The sequence below is a fragment of the Rhinopithecus roxellana genome, chromosome 3, assembly GCF_007565055.1.
Source record: "Rhinopithecus roxellana isolate Shanxi Qingling chromosome 3, ASM756505v1, whole genome shotgun sequence".
Classification (NCBI taxonomy): Eukaryota; Metazoa; Chordata; class Mammalia; order Primates; family Cercopithecidae; genus Rhinopithecus; species Rhinopithecus roxellana.
In genome coordinates this window covers 110,201,485-110,217,802 of record NC_044551.1, presented here as the reverse complement: position 1 = coordinate 110,217,802, position 16,318 = coordinate 110,201,485, and the positions used below count along the sequence as shown (strand labels likewise).

At 41.0% G+C, this 16,318-nt stretch overlaps 1 protein-coding gene across 1 annotated transcript in view; it reads left to right on the top strand.

Moving 5' to 3' along the window:
• The first annotated feature begins 398 nt into the window (after positions 1 to 398).
• Positions 399 to 16,318, top strand: part of LVRN (laeverin) — a 72,662-nt gene continuing 56,742 nt past the window's right edge. The window contains exon 1 of the mRNA XM_010352607.2: positions 399 to 1,271. Within this exon, the coding sequence (XP_010350909.2) occupies positions 577 to 1,271 (695 nt within the window). The 5' untranslated portion in view covers positions 399 to 576. The remainder of the gene's footprint in view (positions 1,272 to 16,318) is intronic.

Below are 16,318 nucleotides of genomic sequence, written 5' to 3'. Positions count from 1 at the left end.
GCAGGGTCATTTCCGAACGCATTCCCAAATATCCTGGTCCTCTAGCCCTTACCACCCCCTAGCACACGAAACCCTGCCTGGCGGTGGAGCAGGTGTGTTGCTGGTGGCTCATGGCTGGCTTGGAGATAGAGGTGCTCCGTACCTGTCCCCTCTCCGACAACACCTGAAACCGTACCGGGGCACATCCCTCATCCAAATATCCACGTTTAAGGCGTACGAATTCGAGTTTGGCCTGAACGCCCCCTCCCCGTGCTGACGCTGGAGGCATCTTCCGTGGGGTCTTTCTCTCCGAACCCAAAGGGGTAAGCTCCTGGGCGCGCCAGGTCCGCCTCTTCCCTGGCGCTGGCCGGGGGCGGGAGTGGATAGGCTGGGACCTGTGTCTGATTAGCTGGGAGGGGGAAGTCATGGTCCCAACCGCTGTCTGCTGCGCTCCAGTCCGTCCAGGCTCTTCCAGGAGGAAGAGGCACGTTACAAGAGAGGAGGGGCAGGGGTCCCAGCACTGAATACCCTGGCCGGGGTTTTGGCAGCTGCCACAGTCTCTGAGCTCCTGCCTCGCGCCCGAACCCGGTCCCTGCCATGGGGCCCCCTTCCAACTCAGGCTTCTATGTGAGCCGCGCGGTGGCCCTGCTGCTGGCGGGGCTGGTAGCCGCCCTCCTGCTGGCGCTGGCCGTACTCGCCGCCTTGTACGGCCACTGCGCGCGCGTCCCACCTTCGGGGCTGCCTGGACTCGGGGACTCGGAAGCCGAGTCCTCCCCTCCCCTCAGGCAGAAGCCGACGCGGACCCCGAAACCCAGCAGTGCACGCGAGCTACCGGTGACGACCACCCCAAGCGTCTGGCGACCCCCGGGGCCCTGGGACCAGCTACGCCTGCCGCCCTGGCTCGTGCCGCTGCACTACGACCTGGAGCTGTGGCCGCGGCTGAGGCCAGACCACCTTCCTGCGGGGTCTTTGCTCTTCACTGGCCGCGTGAACATCACGGTGCGCTGCACTGTGGCCACCTCTCGCCTGCTGCTGCATAGCCTGTTCCAGGACTGCGAGCGCGCGGAGGTGCGGGGCCCCCTGTCCCCGGGCACTGGGAACGCCACAGTGGGCCGCGTGCCCGTGGACGACGTGTGGTTCGCGGTGGACACGGAATACATGGTGCTGGAGCTCAGTGAGCCCCTGAAACCTGGTAGCAGCTACGAGCTGCAGCTCCGCTTCTCCGGCCTGGTGTATGAAGACTTCAAGGAGGGTCTCTTCCTCAACGTCTACACCGACCAGGGCGAGCGCAGGTAAGGGCTGTACAGCCCGTGGCCCCTTTCGGCCCCGGCCCCTGCGTCCCGGTGCAGGCTGCGGGTCCAGCTGACTACCATGTCCAAGTGCGCGTCTGCTGCCCTTTCCAAAGAATCCCCTTGCGCGTTTTACTTACTTATTTATTTAATTTTTATTATACTTTAAGTTCCAGGGTATATGTGCACAACGTGCCGGTTTGTTACATATGTATACGTGTGCCATGTTGGTGTGCTGCACCCATTAACTCGTTGTTTACATCAGGTGTATCTCCTAATGCAAACTCTCACAAGGGCAAAAAACCAAACACCGCATGTTCTCACTCATGGGTGGGAACTGAACAGTGAGAACGCTTTGACACAGGAAGGGGAACATCACACACCGCGACGTTTTCTTTCAAAGCCAGACAGAGGGCGAGCGCCTCCTTTCTCCCTTTTCCTAAAACCTTATTCCGAGTAAAGAGAAGGCGGAGACCGCTGTCCTTCCTCTGGCCAGTTTTCAACCCTGTATCTGCTCATCCAGTTTGCTTCTATTGCTGCCCCTTTTTAGGTCGCTGGTACCCCAGAAGCTTATCGTTTTCTTCAGAAAGCACCTTTCCTGTCTAGCAGGAAATTTCTTCACCCCATTCAACAACTTGCCCCTCAAAGGTTGGTCCTTGGACCAGCAGCAGCTGTAAGGGAGCTTGTTAGAAATGCAGACATGTGTTCTTTTTACACTCATTTGAGATAATATCTCCTACACGGAAAGTTTCCTGCCCCTGCACAAGAAGAATTGTCTCTTTCCGCGCTCTGAGACCACAATACTGTCCTCCGGCGGACGCCGGGGAAATAGCTTAAATGGGAGATACCAAAACTTATTTGTTTCCAACCAGCGATCTCTTTGTCCACTCACACACTGGTGGAGCATTTGCGCCGAACACAGCTGCATGTACTTTGCCCTTTATTATTAGAGAAAATGTTCTCAGATGTTTTCTGAGGGAAAGAATCCCACTAAATTACACCCTACACCATCTCCTGCACTACTTTCAAAATTTCAAAGGTTTTTAAAATAAATTTAAAGAGTTGCTCTCATGGATGTATAATCTGTAACTTGTTTTTAAGGGCAGCGTGCTTGGTTTTTCTTTTAAACAATACATCAATGCTTGAAAAACTAGTTTTGAAATTTTCTTATTCAGATGATATGTTACTCAACTTGTGAAGGAATCTTTTGAAATTACTGTGTAGGTCAGGGTGCAAAATATTTCAGAGGAAAAAATGGAAACACTTTACCTACATATCTGACTTTTTTTTTTTCTTGCTGTAGGTCGGTAAATCCTCCTCTGTTCACCTACCTCTTCCTTGGTCCTGTTTCAGTGGGACTATGGCCCAGACGAGCTTGCAAAAATGGGAAAGGAAAGTCCCATTCAATTTTTCTATTGTGTTGCAAACTCTAGTGTTAACTAGAAACCATATTTTCAGAACATTAAAATTCAAGCAAGAAGAAATCTTAATAAAGTTCTACAGATGTTCATAAACCAAGGTCAGGCTCCAAAACTGTGATGTTTTGGAAGAGTTGTTACCCTCTGGGTCTCTGCTTCTGAAACCACAAGGAAAAGACAACTGAGGTTAAGCTTGAAGCCAGGGTCATGAAGAACCTGCAACAGAAGGATGGCTTGTGGTACGCCAGATTCTGGGAGCCCAGCAGGCCTAAGTTTGAACCTGAGCTGTGTGAATTGAGCTAGTCTCTTAACCTCTCTGAGTCTGTTTCCTCATTCACAGAATAGATACAATACTTGTCAACTATTAGAGTACTGTGAGAATTAAATGAAAAAGGGAGTACACGGTGACACATACAGCCTGGGTAATGGTAACTGCTATCCTTAGGTCGGATTATCATTATGATCAGCTTCCTTGCTATCTAAACACGGAACCTGCCAAGTTCCTGGTATATATGAGTCTAAGAAGATTCCCAGAGGAGAGAACAAAGCTGGGGAGTGGGGAGTTATTGCTTAATGGGTATAGATTTTAGTTTTGTAAGATGAGAAGAGTTCTGGAGATAGGTTGACAACAGTGTGAATGTTCTTAACACTACTGAAATTATTATATACTTAAAAATGGTTAAAGTGGTAAACTTTATGTTCTGCGTATTTTATTAGAATTAAAAGTTTTTAACAAGCAAAAATAAATTATAGATCAGTGAGTTTAGAATGGGGTTTAGAAATTTATATGTTTTGACAATTGACTCAGATAATTCTGATGCCTACTACAGGCACCTGATATGGTTTTGTTGTGTCCCCACCCAAATCTCATCTTGAATTGTAGTTCCCATAACCCGGTGGGAGGTAATTGGAAAAAGGGGGTGGTTTCCTCCATGCGGTTCTCCTGATAGTGAATGAGTCTCCTGAGATCTGATGGTTTTATGAGAATCTGACATTTCCCCTGCTTGCACTCACTCTGTCTTGCTGCCCTGTGAAGAAAGTGCCTTTCTTCCCCTTTCTTCCCCTTTCTTCCCCTTCTCCTGCCATGACTATAAGTTTCCCAAGGCCTTCCCAGCCATGCAGAACTGTGAGTCAGTTAAACCCCTTTTCTTTATAAATTACCCAGTCTTGGGTATTTCTTCATAGCAGCATGCGGACTAATACAGTATCTCATACTTTTTTCTAACTTTTTATTTTGAAATAATTATAGATTCACCAGAAGTTGCAAAGATAACGTAGAGAGGTCCTAGGTGCACTTCATCTAGTTTATCTTACATAATTATAGTATATCAAAAGAAAGAATTTAACATTGGTACTATGCATATATATGTTTTTATGTCATTCATCATATGCATATATTTGTGCAAAAACTACCATAATAAAGTTACAGAACTGTTCCACCTTAAAGGTCATTCCCATACTTCTCCTTTATATGCACTCATACCACTCCCTAATCATCTCTAACTCCTAACAACCACTAATCTGTTCTCCATCTTTGTAATTTTGTCATTTTGAGAATGTTCTATAAATGGAATTATATAGCATGTGACCTTTAGAGATTGGCTTTTCTAATTCAGCATAATGCATCAATAGTTTGCATCCAAGTACGCATCAATAGTTTGAGTCTTTTCATTGCTAAGTACTATTACATAGTATGGATGTATGAAAGTTTATTTAGTCATTCATCTATTGAGGGGTATTTTGGTTGTTTCCAGTTTTTGATTTTACAAATAAATCTTTTATGAATAATTGTGTCCAGGTTTTCCTCTTGAAGAGGCGGGATCCCTCTATGCTGCCCAGGCTAGCCTCAAACTTCTGGCCCCAAGGGATCCTGCTATCTTTGCCTCCCAAAGCACTTGTACAGGTTTTTGTGTGAACATAGTGTTTATTTCATTGGGACAAATGTTCGCAAGTGTCATTGCTGGGTCATGAAGTAGTTGCATGTTTAGTTCTTAAGAAATTGCCAAACTGTTTTTCAAAGTGGCAATACCATTTTATACTCCTACCAGCAATATATGAGTGATAGAGGTTCATTGTATCATGGTCATCATTTGGTTTTGTCACTATACTTTAGCTGTCCTGATAGGTGTATGGTAATATCTCATTGTGGTTTTAATTTGCATGTCTCCAATGACTAATGATGTTAAACATCTTTTTGTGTGCTTATTTGCCATCTGTATATCAGTCAGTGAAATGTCTCTTCATGCCTTTTCCTATTTTCTGATAGATTTTATTTTTTACTGTTGAATTCTAGAAGTTCTCTATATATTCTAGATCTAAGTCCTTTGTGAGTAATATATAGTTTGCAAATACGTTCTCCCAGCCTATAGCTTGTCTTTTCATCATCTTAATAAGGTCTTTCAGAGAATAAAAGTTTTAAATAAAAGTTTCAATTTAATTTTGATGAAGTCCAAATTGTCTATTTTTTTTGTTTGTTTTTCCCATATACTTGTTTTTTTTAAAATTATTATTATACTTTATGTTCTAGGGTACATGTGCACAACGTGCAGATTTGTTACATATGTATACATGTGCCATGTTGGTGTGCTGCACCCATTAACTTGTCATTTACATTAGGTATATCTCCTAATGCTATCCCTCCACTCTCCCCTGATCCCACAACAGGCCGTGGTGTGTGATGTTCCCCTTCCTGTGTCCAAGTGTTCTCGTTGTTCAATTCCCACCTATGAGTGAGAACAGGTGGCATTTGGTTTACTGTTCTTGCTATAGTTTGCTGAGAATGATGGTTTCCAGCTTCATCCATGTCCCTACAAAGGACATGAACTCATCCTTTTTATGGCTGCATAGTATTCCATGGTGTATATGTGCCACATTTTCTTAATCTAGTCTGTCATTGATGGACATTTGCATTGGTCCGAGTCTTTGCTATTGTGAATAGTGCCGCAGTAATCATACGTGTGCATGTGTCTTTATAGCAGCATGATTTATAATCCTTCGGGTATATACGCAGTAATGGGATTGCTGGGTCAAATGGTATTTCTAGTTCTAGATCCTTGAGGAATCGCCACACTGTCTTCCACAATGGTTGAACTAGTTTACAGTCCCACAAACAGTGTAAAAGTGTTCCTATTTCTCCACATCCTCTCCAGCACCTGTTGTTTTTAATGATCACCTGACTTTTTAATGATCACCATTCTAACTGGTATGAGATGGTATCTCATTGTGGTTTTGATTTGCATTTCTCTGACGGTGAGTGATGACAAGCATTTTTTCATGTGTCTGTTGGCTGCATAAATGTCTTCTTTTGAGAAGTGTCTGTTCATATCCTTTGCCCACTCTCTGATGGGGTTGTTGTTTTTTTTTTTTTTTTTTGTAAATTTGTTTGAGTTCTTTGTAGGTTCTGGATATTAGCCCTTTGTCAGATGAGTAGATTGCAAAAATTTTCTCCCATTCGGTAGGTTGCCTGTTCACTCTGATGGTAGATTCGTTTGCTGTGCAGAAGCTCTTTAGTTTAAATAGATCCCATTTGTCCATTTTGGCTTTTGTTGCCATTGCTTTTGGTGTTTTAGACATGAAGTCCTTGCCCATGCCTATGTCCTGAATGGTATTGTCTAGGTTTTCTTCTAGGGTTTTTATGGTTTTGGGTCTAATGTTTAAGTCTCTACTACATCTTGAATTAATTTTTGTATAAGGTGTAAGGAAGGGATCCAGTTTCAGCTTTCCACTTATGGCTAGCCAGTTTTCCCAGCACCATTTATTAAATAGGGAATCCTTTCCCCAGTTCCTGTTTTTGTCAGGTTTGTCAGAGATTAGATGGTTGCAGATGTGTGGTATTATTTCTGAGGGTTCTGTTCTGTTCCATTGGTCTATATCTCTGTTTTGGTACAAGTACCATGCTGTTGTGGTTACTGTAGCCTTGTAGTATAGTTTGAGGTTAGGTAGCGTGATACATCCAGCTTTGTTCTTTTGGCTTAGGATTGTCTTGGCAATGCGGGGTCTTTTTTGGTTCCATATGAACTTTAAAGTAGTATTTTCCAATTCTGTGAAGAAAGTCATTGGTGGCTTAATGGAGATGGCATTGAATCTATAAATAACCTTGGGCAGTATGGCCATTTTCACGATACTGATTCTTCCTATCCATGAACATGGAATGCTCTTCCATTTGTTTGTGTCCTCCTTTATTTCATTGAGCAGTGGTTTATAGTCATCCTTGAAGAGGTCCTTCACATCCCTTGTAAGTTGGATTCCTAGGTATTTTATTCTCTTTGAAGCATTGTGAATGGGAGTTTACTCATGATTTGGCTCTCTGTCTGTTATTGGTATATAAGAATGCTTGTGATTTTTAATGCACATTGATTTTGTATCCTGAGACTTTGCTGAAGTTGCTTATCAGCTTAAGGATTTGGGGCTGAGACGATGGGGTTTTCCAAATATGCAATCATGTTATCTGCAAACAGGAACAATTTGACTTCCTTTTTTCCTAATTGAATACCCTTTATTTCTTTCTCTTGCCTGATTGTCCTGGCCTGAACTTCCAAAACTATGTTGAATAGGAGTGGTGAGAAAGGGCATCCCTGTCTTGTGCCAGTTTTCAAGGGGAATTCTTCCAGTTTTTGTCTATTCAGTATGATATTGGCTGTGGGTTTGTTATAAATAGCTCTTATTATTTTGAGATATGTTCCATCAATACCGAGTTTATTGAGAGTTTTTAGCATGAAGGGCTGTTGAATTTTGTCAAAGGCCTTTTCTGCATCTATTGAGATAATCATGTGGTTTTTGTTTTTGTTCTGTTTATATGCTGGATTACGTTTATTGATTTGCATATGTTGAACCAGCCTTGCATCCCAGGGATAAAACCCACTTGATCATGGTGGATAAGCTTTTTGATGTGCTGCTGGATTTGGTTTGCCAGTATTTTATTGAGGATTTTTGCATCAATGTTCATCAGAGATATTGTTCTAAAATTCTCTTTTTTTGTGTATGTGTCTCTGCCAGGCTTTGGTATCAGGATGATGTTGGCCTCATAAAATAAGTTAGGGAGGATTCCCTCTTTTTCTATTGATTGGAATAATTTCAGCAGGAATGGTACCAGCTCCTCCTTGTACCTTTGGTAGAATTCAGCTGTGAATCCATCTGGTCCTGGACTTTTTTTGGTGGGTAGGCTATTAATTGTTGCCTCAATTTCAGATCCTGTTATTGGTCTATTCAGGGATCCAAATTCTTCCTGGTTTAGTCTTGGGAGAGTGTATGTGTCCAGGAATTTATCCATTTCTTCTAGGTTTTCTAGTTTTTTTTCATAGAGGTGTTTATAGTATTCTCTGATGGTAGTTTGTATTTCTGTGGGGTCGGTGGTGATATCCCCTTTATCATTTTTTATTGTGTCTATTTGATTCTTCTCTCTTTTCTTCTTTTTAGTCTTGCTAGCATTCTATCAATTTTGTCGATCTTTTCAAAAAACCAGCTCCTGGATTCATTGATTTTTTTGAAGGCTTTTTTGTGTCTCTATCTCCTTCAGTTCTGCTCTGATCTTAGTTGTTTCTTGCCTTCTGTTAGCTTTTGAAAGTTTTTGCTCTTGCTTCTCTAGTTATTTTAATTGTGATGTTAGTGTGTCAAATTTAGATCTTTCCTGCTTTCTCTTGTGGGCATTTAGTGCTATAAATTTCCCTGTACACATGGCTTTAAATGTGTCCCAGAGATTCTGGTATGTTATATGTTTTTTCTCATTGGTTTCAAAGAACATCTTGATTTCTGCCTTCATTTTGTTATATACCCAGTAGTCATTCAGGAGCAGATTGTTCCGGTTCCATGTAGTTGAGTGGTTTTGATTGAGTTTCTTAATCCTGAGTTCTAGTTTGATTGCACTGTGGTCTGAGAGATAGTTTGTTATAATTTCAGTTCTTTTCCATTTGCTGAGGAGTGCTTTACTTCCAACTATGTGGTCAATTTTGGGATAAGTGCGATGTAGTGCTGAGAAGAATGTATATTCTGTTGATTTGGGGTGGAGAGTTCTGTAGATGTCTATTAGGTCTGCTTGGTGCAGAGTTGAATTCTATTCCTGGATATCCTTTTTAACTTTCTGTCTTGTTGATCTGTCTAATGTTGACAGTGGGGTGTTAAAGTCTCCCATGATTATTGTATGGCAGTCTAAGTCTCTTTGTATGTCTCTAAGGACTTGCTTTATGAATCTGGTTGATCCTGTATTGGGTGCATATATATTTAGGATAGTTAGCTCTTCTTGTTGAATTGATCCCTTTACCATTATGTAATGGCCTTCTTTGTCTCTCTTGATCTTTGTTGGTTTAAAGCCTGTTTTATCAGATACTAGGATTGCAACCCCTGCCGTTTTTTGTTTTCCATTTGCTTGGTAGATCTTCCTCCATCCCTTTATTTTGAGCCTATGTGTGTCTCTGCACATGAGATGGGTCTCCTGAATACAGCAAACTGATGGGTCTTGACTCTATCCAATTTGCCAGTCTGTGTCTTTTAATTGGAGCATTTAGCCCATTTACATTTAAGGTTAATATTGTTATGTGTGAACTTGATCCTGTCATTATGATGTTAGCTGGTTATTTTGCTCATTAGTTGATGCAGTTTCTTCCTAGAATCAATGGTCTTTACATTTTGGCATGTTTTTGCAATGGCTGGTACCAGTTGTTCCTTTCCATCTTCAGTGCTTCCTTCAGGAGCTCTTGTAGGGCAGGCGTGGTGGTGACAAAATCTCTCAGCATTTGCTTGTCTGTAAAGGATTTTATTTCTCCTTCACTTATGAAACTTAGTTTGGCTGGATATGAAATTCTGGGTTTAAAATTCTTTTCTTTAAGAAGTTGAATATTGGCCCCCACTCTCTTCTGGCTTGTAGAGTTTCTGCCGAGAGATCTGCTGTTAGTCTGATGGGCTTCCCTTTGTGGGTAACCTGACCTTTCTCTCTGGCTGCCCTTAACATTTTTTCCTTCATTTCAACTTTGGTGAATCTGACAATTATGTGTCTTGGAGTTGCTCTTCTCGAGGAATATCTTTGTGGTGTTCTCTGTATTTCCTGAATTTGAATGTTGGCCTGCCTTACTAGGTTGGGGAAGTTCTCCTGGATAATATCCTGCAGAGTGTTTTCCAACTTGGTTCCATTCTCCCTGTCACTTTCAGGCACCCCAATCAGACATCAATTTGGTCTTTTCACATAGTCCCATATTTCATAGAAGCTTTGTTCATTTCTTTTTACTCTTTTTTCTCTAAACTTCTCTTCTCGCTTCATTTCATTCATTTGATCTTCAATCACTGATACCCTTTCTTCCAGTTGATCAAGTCAGTTACTGAAGCTTGTGCATTTGTCATGTATTTCTTGTGTCATGGTTTTCATCTCTATCAGGTTGTTTAAGGACTTCTCTACATTGGTTATTCCAGTTAGCCATTCGTCAAATCTTTTTTCAAGGTTTTTAGTTTCTTTGCGCTGGGTTTGTAATTCCTCCTTTAGCTTGGAGAAGTTTGATTGTCTGAAGCCTTCTTCTCTCAACTCTTCAAAGTCATTCTCCATCCAGCTTTGTTCCATTGCTGGTGAGGAGCTGCACTCCTTTGGAGAGGGAGAGGCACTCTAATTTTTAGAATTTCCAGCTTTTATGCACTGCTTTTCCCCCATCTTTGTGGTTTTATCTACCTTTGGTCTTTGATGATGGTGACGTACAGATGGGGTTTTGGTGTGGATGTCCTTTCTGTTTGTTATTTTCCCTTCTAACAGCCAGGACCCTCAGCTGCAAGTCTGTTGGGAGTTTGGTAGCAGTCCACTCCAGACCCTGTTTGCCTGGGTATCAGCAGCAGAGGCTACAGAAGAGTGAATATTGCTGAACAGCAAATGTTGCTGTCTGATCGTTCCTCTGGAAGTTTCGTCTCAGAGGTGTACCCAACCCTGTGAGGTGTGAGGTGTCAGTCTGCCCCTAGTGGGGAATGTCTCCCAGTTAGGCTACGGGGAGGTCAGGAACCCACTTGAGCAGATGGTCTGTCCGTTCTCAGATCTCAAACTCCATGCTGGGCGAACCACTACTCTCTGCAAAGCTGTCAGACAGGGATATTTACATCTGCAGAGGTTTCTGCTGCCTTTTTTTTTTTGGCTATGCCCTGTCCTCAGAGGTGGAGTCCACAGAGGCAGGCAGGCCTCCTTGAGCTATGGTGGGCTCCACCCAGTTCGAGCTTCCTGGCTGCTTTGTTTACCTACTTAAGCCCCAGCAATGGCAGGCGCCCCTCCCCCAGCCTCACTGCTGCCTTGCAGTTAGATCTCAGACTGCTGTGCTGGCAATGAGGGAGGCCCTGTGGGCATGGGACCCTCTGAGCCAGGTGCAGAGTATAATCTCCTGGTGTGCCGTTTGCTAAGACCCTTGGTAAAGCCCAGTATTAGGGTGGGAGTGAGCCGATTTTCCAGGTGTTGTGTGTAACGGTTTCCCTTGGCTAGGAAAGGGAATTCCCTTCCCCCTTGCTCTTCCCGGGTAAGGCAATGCCTCACCCTGCTTCATCTCTTGCTCGTTAGGCTGCACCCACTGTCCAACACACCCCAGTGAGATGAACCCGGTACCTCAGTTGCAAATGCAGAAATCACCCATCTTCTGTGTCGCTCACGCTGGGAGCTGGAGGCTGGAGCTGTTCCTGTTCGGCCATCTTGGTGCCCAGTTTCCAGTTTGTCTATTTTTTAATGGGTCATGCTGTTGGTGTCATGCCTGAGAACTCTTCACCAAGCCCTAGGTTCTGCAGATTTTCTATATTGTCTTCCAAAAGTGTTTTACATTTAAATCTATAATCCACTTTGAGATAATTTTTTAAGATGTTATGTTTAGGTTGGGGTTAATTCCTTTGCCTCTGGATATCCATTTTTTTTCCAGCATCATTTGTTGAAAAGACTGTCTTCCCACTATTGAATTGCTTTTGCACCTTTGTCAAAAATCTGTTGGCCACACTATTACTGGATTCTCTATTCTGTTCGTCAACATAGGTGTTGATTCCTCTGCCAGTACTACATAGTCTTGCTTACTGTAGCTATACATTAAGTCTTGAAATTGTCTTCTTTTTTTAGAATTGTTTTAACTATTTTAGTTCCTTTGCCATTCCTTATATATTTTATGATATTCTTATATATAGCTACTAAAAATTTATTAGGATTTTGATAAGACCTATGTTAAACCTTTATGTAAATTTAGGGAGAATTGATAGCTTTGCTATCCTTAATCTTCCATTCTATGAGCATGAAATGTCCATTTATTTAGATCTTTGATTTGTTTCATCAGAATTTTATCATTTTTAGCATACAAAGCCTACACGTTTTGTTAGATTCACACTCAAATATTTAAGTTTATTTCAGAAATAGTATATGGTATTATATGTTTAATTTTGGATTTCTACATGTCTGTTGCTACTATATAGAAAAACTGCCTTGTATGTTGATCTTGTATCCTGTTCGCTTGCTGAACTCATGAGATCTAGAGCTTTGTGTTTTTCATTTTGTAGAGGCTTTGGAATTGTCTACATAGACCATCATGTTGTCTACAAATAGATACAGTTTTATTTCTTCCATTTCAATCTATCTGCCATTTATTTTCTTTTCCTGCCTTATTGTGTTGGCTAAAACTTCCAGCACTATGTTAAACATGAGTGGTAGAAATGAACATTCTTGCTTTTTTCTCCTCATTTTAGGGGGAAAGTTTTTAGCCTTTACTACTGAGTATAATATTAAATGTAGGTTTCTGTATGTTTTTTATCAAGTTGAGAACATTGTCTTCTATTCATGTTTTTTTCTGAGAGTTTTTTTTTGCATGAATGCATGTTGAATTTTTCTAACACTTTTTCTGCATAAATTGATATAACCATGTGATTTTTTTTCTTCTTAAGCCTGTTAATATGGGTATTATATTGATTGATTTTTGAAAATATTGAGACAGCCTTAGTTCCCCAGCCTTTGTTTTTTTTCAGAGATGGGATCTCACTCTGTCACCCAGGCTGGAGTGCAGGGGCACGATCATAGCTCACTACAGCCTCAAACTCTCAGGGCCAAGTGATCCTCTTGTCTCAGCCTCATGACTAGCTAGAAGGACAGGTGCCCATCTGGTCCCCCACCCTTTTTTTTTTTTTTTTTTGAGACTGAGTCTCCTTCTGTCACCCAGGCTGGAGTTCAGTGGCACAATCTCGGCTCACTGCAAGCTTGGCCTCCCAGGTTCACACCATTCTTCTGCCTCAGCCTGCCGTGTAGCTGGGACTACAAGCACCTGCCACCGCACCTGGCTAATTTTTTGTATTTTTAGTAGAGACGGGTTTCACCCAGTGTTAGCCAGGACGGTCTCAATCTCCTGATCTCGTGATCCACCCTTCTCAGCCTCCCAAAGTGCTGGGATTATAGGCGTGAGCCACCGTGCTCCGCACCCCCCCACCCTTTTTGATAACAGCCCTTGCTATATAGTAGAGGAGAGTGGACAGTCCTTCTAGTGCAGGGAGGAAGGTGGGGGAAGACAGAGAAAAGAACAAATGGAGAAAGCAAGAGTCTACTTTCTCCCCTCCTCCTTCTGACAAGGTATAACCCTCAGACAAATTTTTTCTACGAAAGTAATTTTTCAGTAAGTATTCCCAGGAAAAATCAGCTGGAGAATGGGCAAGCGTGACTAAGAAAGGAAGGAGGCCAAGCTGGGATATGCAGTTAAACAAAGTCCCATGAAGGAAAGTTCTATAGAGTGTGACTGGTTATCCAAGATGTGACTTCGAAAGGAATTACAACCAGGCTCAGAGACCTGGCCATTCAAGCAGTAGCCCAGATGAGGGCCCCATCATCAATGGAAAGCACTAAGCCTTGACTATTATGAAGGAATGGTTCACAAGTCACATCATCTGATTAATTCAAAAAGTCTTCTCCTTTCAAGAGGCCTCTTTCTTTCCCCTTTCTCAATATAGCCTTTGTGTACAGGAGGAAGTGTCTTAGTTCTCATGTCTTAAGGAAATAAGAGAGCCCTGGTTTGTCTTGTTTTGGGGTTCACTGAGCTTCTTGTATCTGCGAGTTTAAGGTTTTCTTCACATTTGGAAAAACTTTCAACCATTATTAATTTTTTTTTCCTGTTTCGTACTTTTTTTCTCCTCTTATTCTGGCACTCCAATTACCTGTTAGGCTGCCTGACATTACAGGCACGTCCTGATGTTCTTTTCTTTGTTTTTTAGTATGTTTTCTCTGTGTGTTTGATTTTGGATGGTTCCCATGGTTTTGTCCTCAATTTCATTAATTATTTTCATCTGCAGTGTTTAGTTTGCTTTTAGTCTCATCCAGTGAAATTGTCATTTAAGATATTGTAATTTTTGGCCTGGTATGGTGGCTCACGCCTGTAGTTCCAGCACTTTGGGAGGCTGAGGCAGGTGGATCATGAGGTCAGGAGATCGAGGCCTGGCTAACACAGTGAAACCTCATCTCTACTAAAAATAAGACAAAAAATTAGCCAGGTGTGGTGGCATTTACCTGTAGTCCCAGCTACTCAGGAGACTGAGGCAGGAGAATCACTTGAACTTGGGAGGCGGAGGTTGCAGTGAACTGAGATCATGCCACTGCACTCCAGCCTGGGCAACAGAGCGAGACTCCATCTCAAAAAAAAAAAAAAAAAAAGATACTGCAATTTTTATCTTTAACATTTCTACATTCTCATATCTTTCATACCATTCTTCATAATGTTCATTTTTAATATCCTTGAGCATATTAGACATATTTATAATAGCTGTTTTAATGTTCTTAGCTGCTAAGTTTAGCATCTCTGTCATTTTTTGTTTTTTTTTTCTATTGACTTCTTTTTCCTGAGTTATCATACACATTTTCTTGCTGCTTTATATTTCTAATGATTTTTAAAACAGCTTTATTAAAGTATAACTGACATACAATATACTGCACATATTTAAAGTGTAAAACTTGGTAAGTTTTGGCATATGTATACATATGTGGTGGTGAAACCACCACTACAATCAACATTAATAAACATATTCATCATGGCCAAAAGTTTCTTCTGCTCTTTATAATCTCTCCTTTCTACATCACTGTAACCTTCTTATCTTCAGGCAACTATGGATCTGCTTTCTGTAGATTAATTTGCATTTTGTAGTGTTTTATATTAATAGAATCATACAATATGCACTCTCATGTCTAACTTCTTTTGTTCAGTAGAATTACTTTGAAATACATTCTTTTTTTTTTTTTTTCTTTTAGACGGAGTCTTGCTCTGTCACCAGGATGGAGTACAGTGGCACAATCTGAGCTCACTGCAACCTCCGCCTCATGGGTCCAAGTGATTCCCCTCCTCAGCCTCCCAAGTAGCTGGGATTACAGGTGCACACCACCACACCTGGCTAATTTTTTTTTTGTATTTCAGTAGAGATGGAGTTTCACCATGTTGGCCAAGATGACCTCGATCTTCTGACCTTGTGATCCTCTTGCCTTGGCCTCCCAAAGGGCCGGGGTTATAGGAGTGAGCCACCGCACCCATCTGAAGTACATTCTTTTTGTGTGTGTCAGTTCTTTTGTATTACTGATAGCATTTCATTGTATTGATATAATACAATTTGTTTATCCAACAAATTACCAAGACATTTTGGTTGTTTTCAGTTTTGAACTGTTTACAAATAAAGCTTCCAGGAATACTCATATACAAGTCTTTTTATGAATTCATTTTTCTTGAGTAAATACCTAAGAGTGGAGTGGTTAAATCATATGAATATTTAGTTTTTTAAGAAAATGCAAAACTGTTTTCCAAGAAATTTGATCATTTAAAATTTTTATCAACATATGGGAGAATTCTAGTTGTTCCAAATCCTTATCAGCACTTGGTATTGCCAGATTTTTTCATTTTAGCCATTCTAATAGGTGTATAGTGTTCTTTATTATGGTTTTAATTTATATTTTCCTAATGACTAAAAATGTTGTGCATCACTTCCTGTAACTATTTGTTATCCATCTATTTTAGCAAAATGTCTGATAAAATCTTCAGTCCATTTTTCTCTTGTGCTGTTTGTTTTCTTACTCTTGAATTTAGAGAGGATCTTTTCTCAAATACATGATTTGCAAATATTTTTTCAGTTGTGGCTTGTCTTTGTATTTTTTTAATAGTATCTTTCAAACAGCAGAAGTTTTACATTTTAGTGAAGTTCAGTTTATCAATGTTTCCTTATATGTATATATCAGGCTTTTGGTGTTGTATCTATGAAAACATTATCTATCCCAAGCTCGTACAAATTTTCTTCTATGCCTTCTTTCAGAAGTTTTATAGTTAGATGTATGATCCATTTTGAGTTAATTTTTGCATATGGTGTGAGGTATGGATTAAAGAGTTATTTGCATATGGGCATTGAACTGTACCACTGCCATTTGTTAAAAAGTCTATGCTATCTATACTCAGTTGTGTCTGTACTTTTGTAAAAAAAAGTCAGTTTTTCATATATATGTGGTATATTTTTTGATTGTCTAGCCTGTTCTATTGATCTATTTGTGTATTTTTATGCCAATTCTGTATTGTCTTGATTATTGTAGCTTTGTAATAAATCTTTAAACTAGGTGTTATTCATCTACCAACTTTTTTCCAGTTATTTACGATATTCTAGGTCCTTCGTGTTTCCATATTAATTTTAGAATTAACTTGTTAA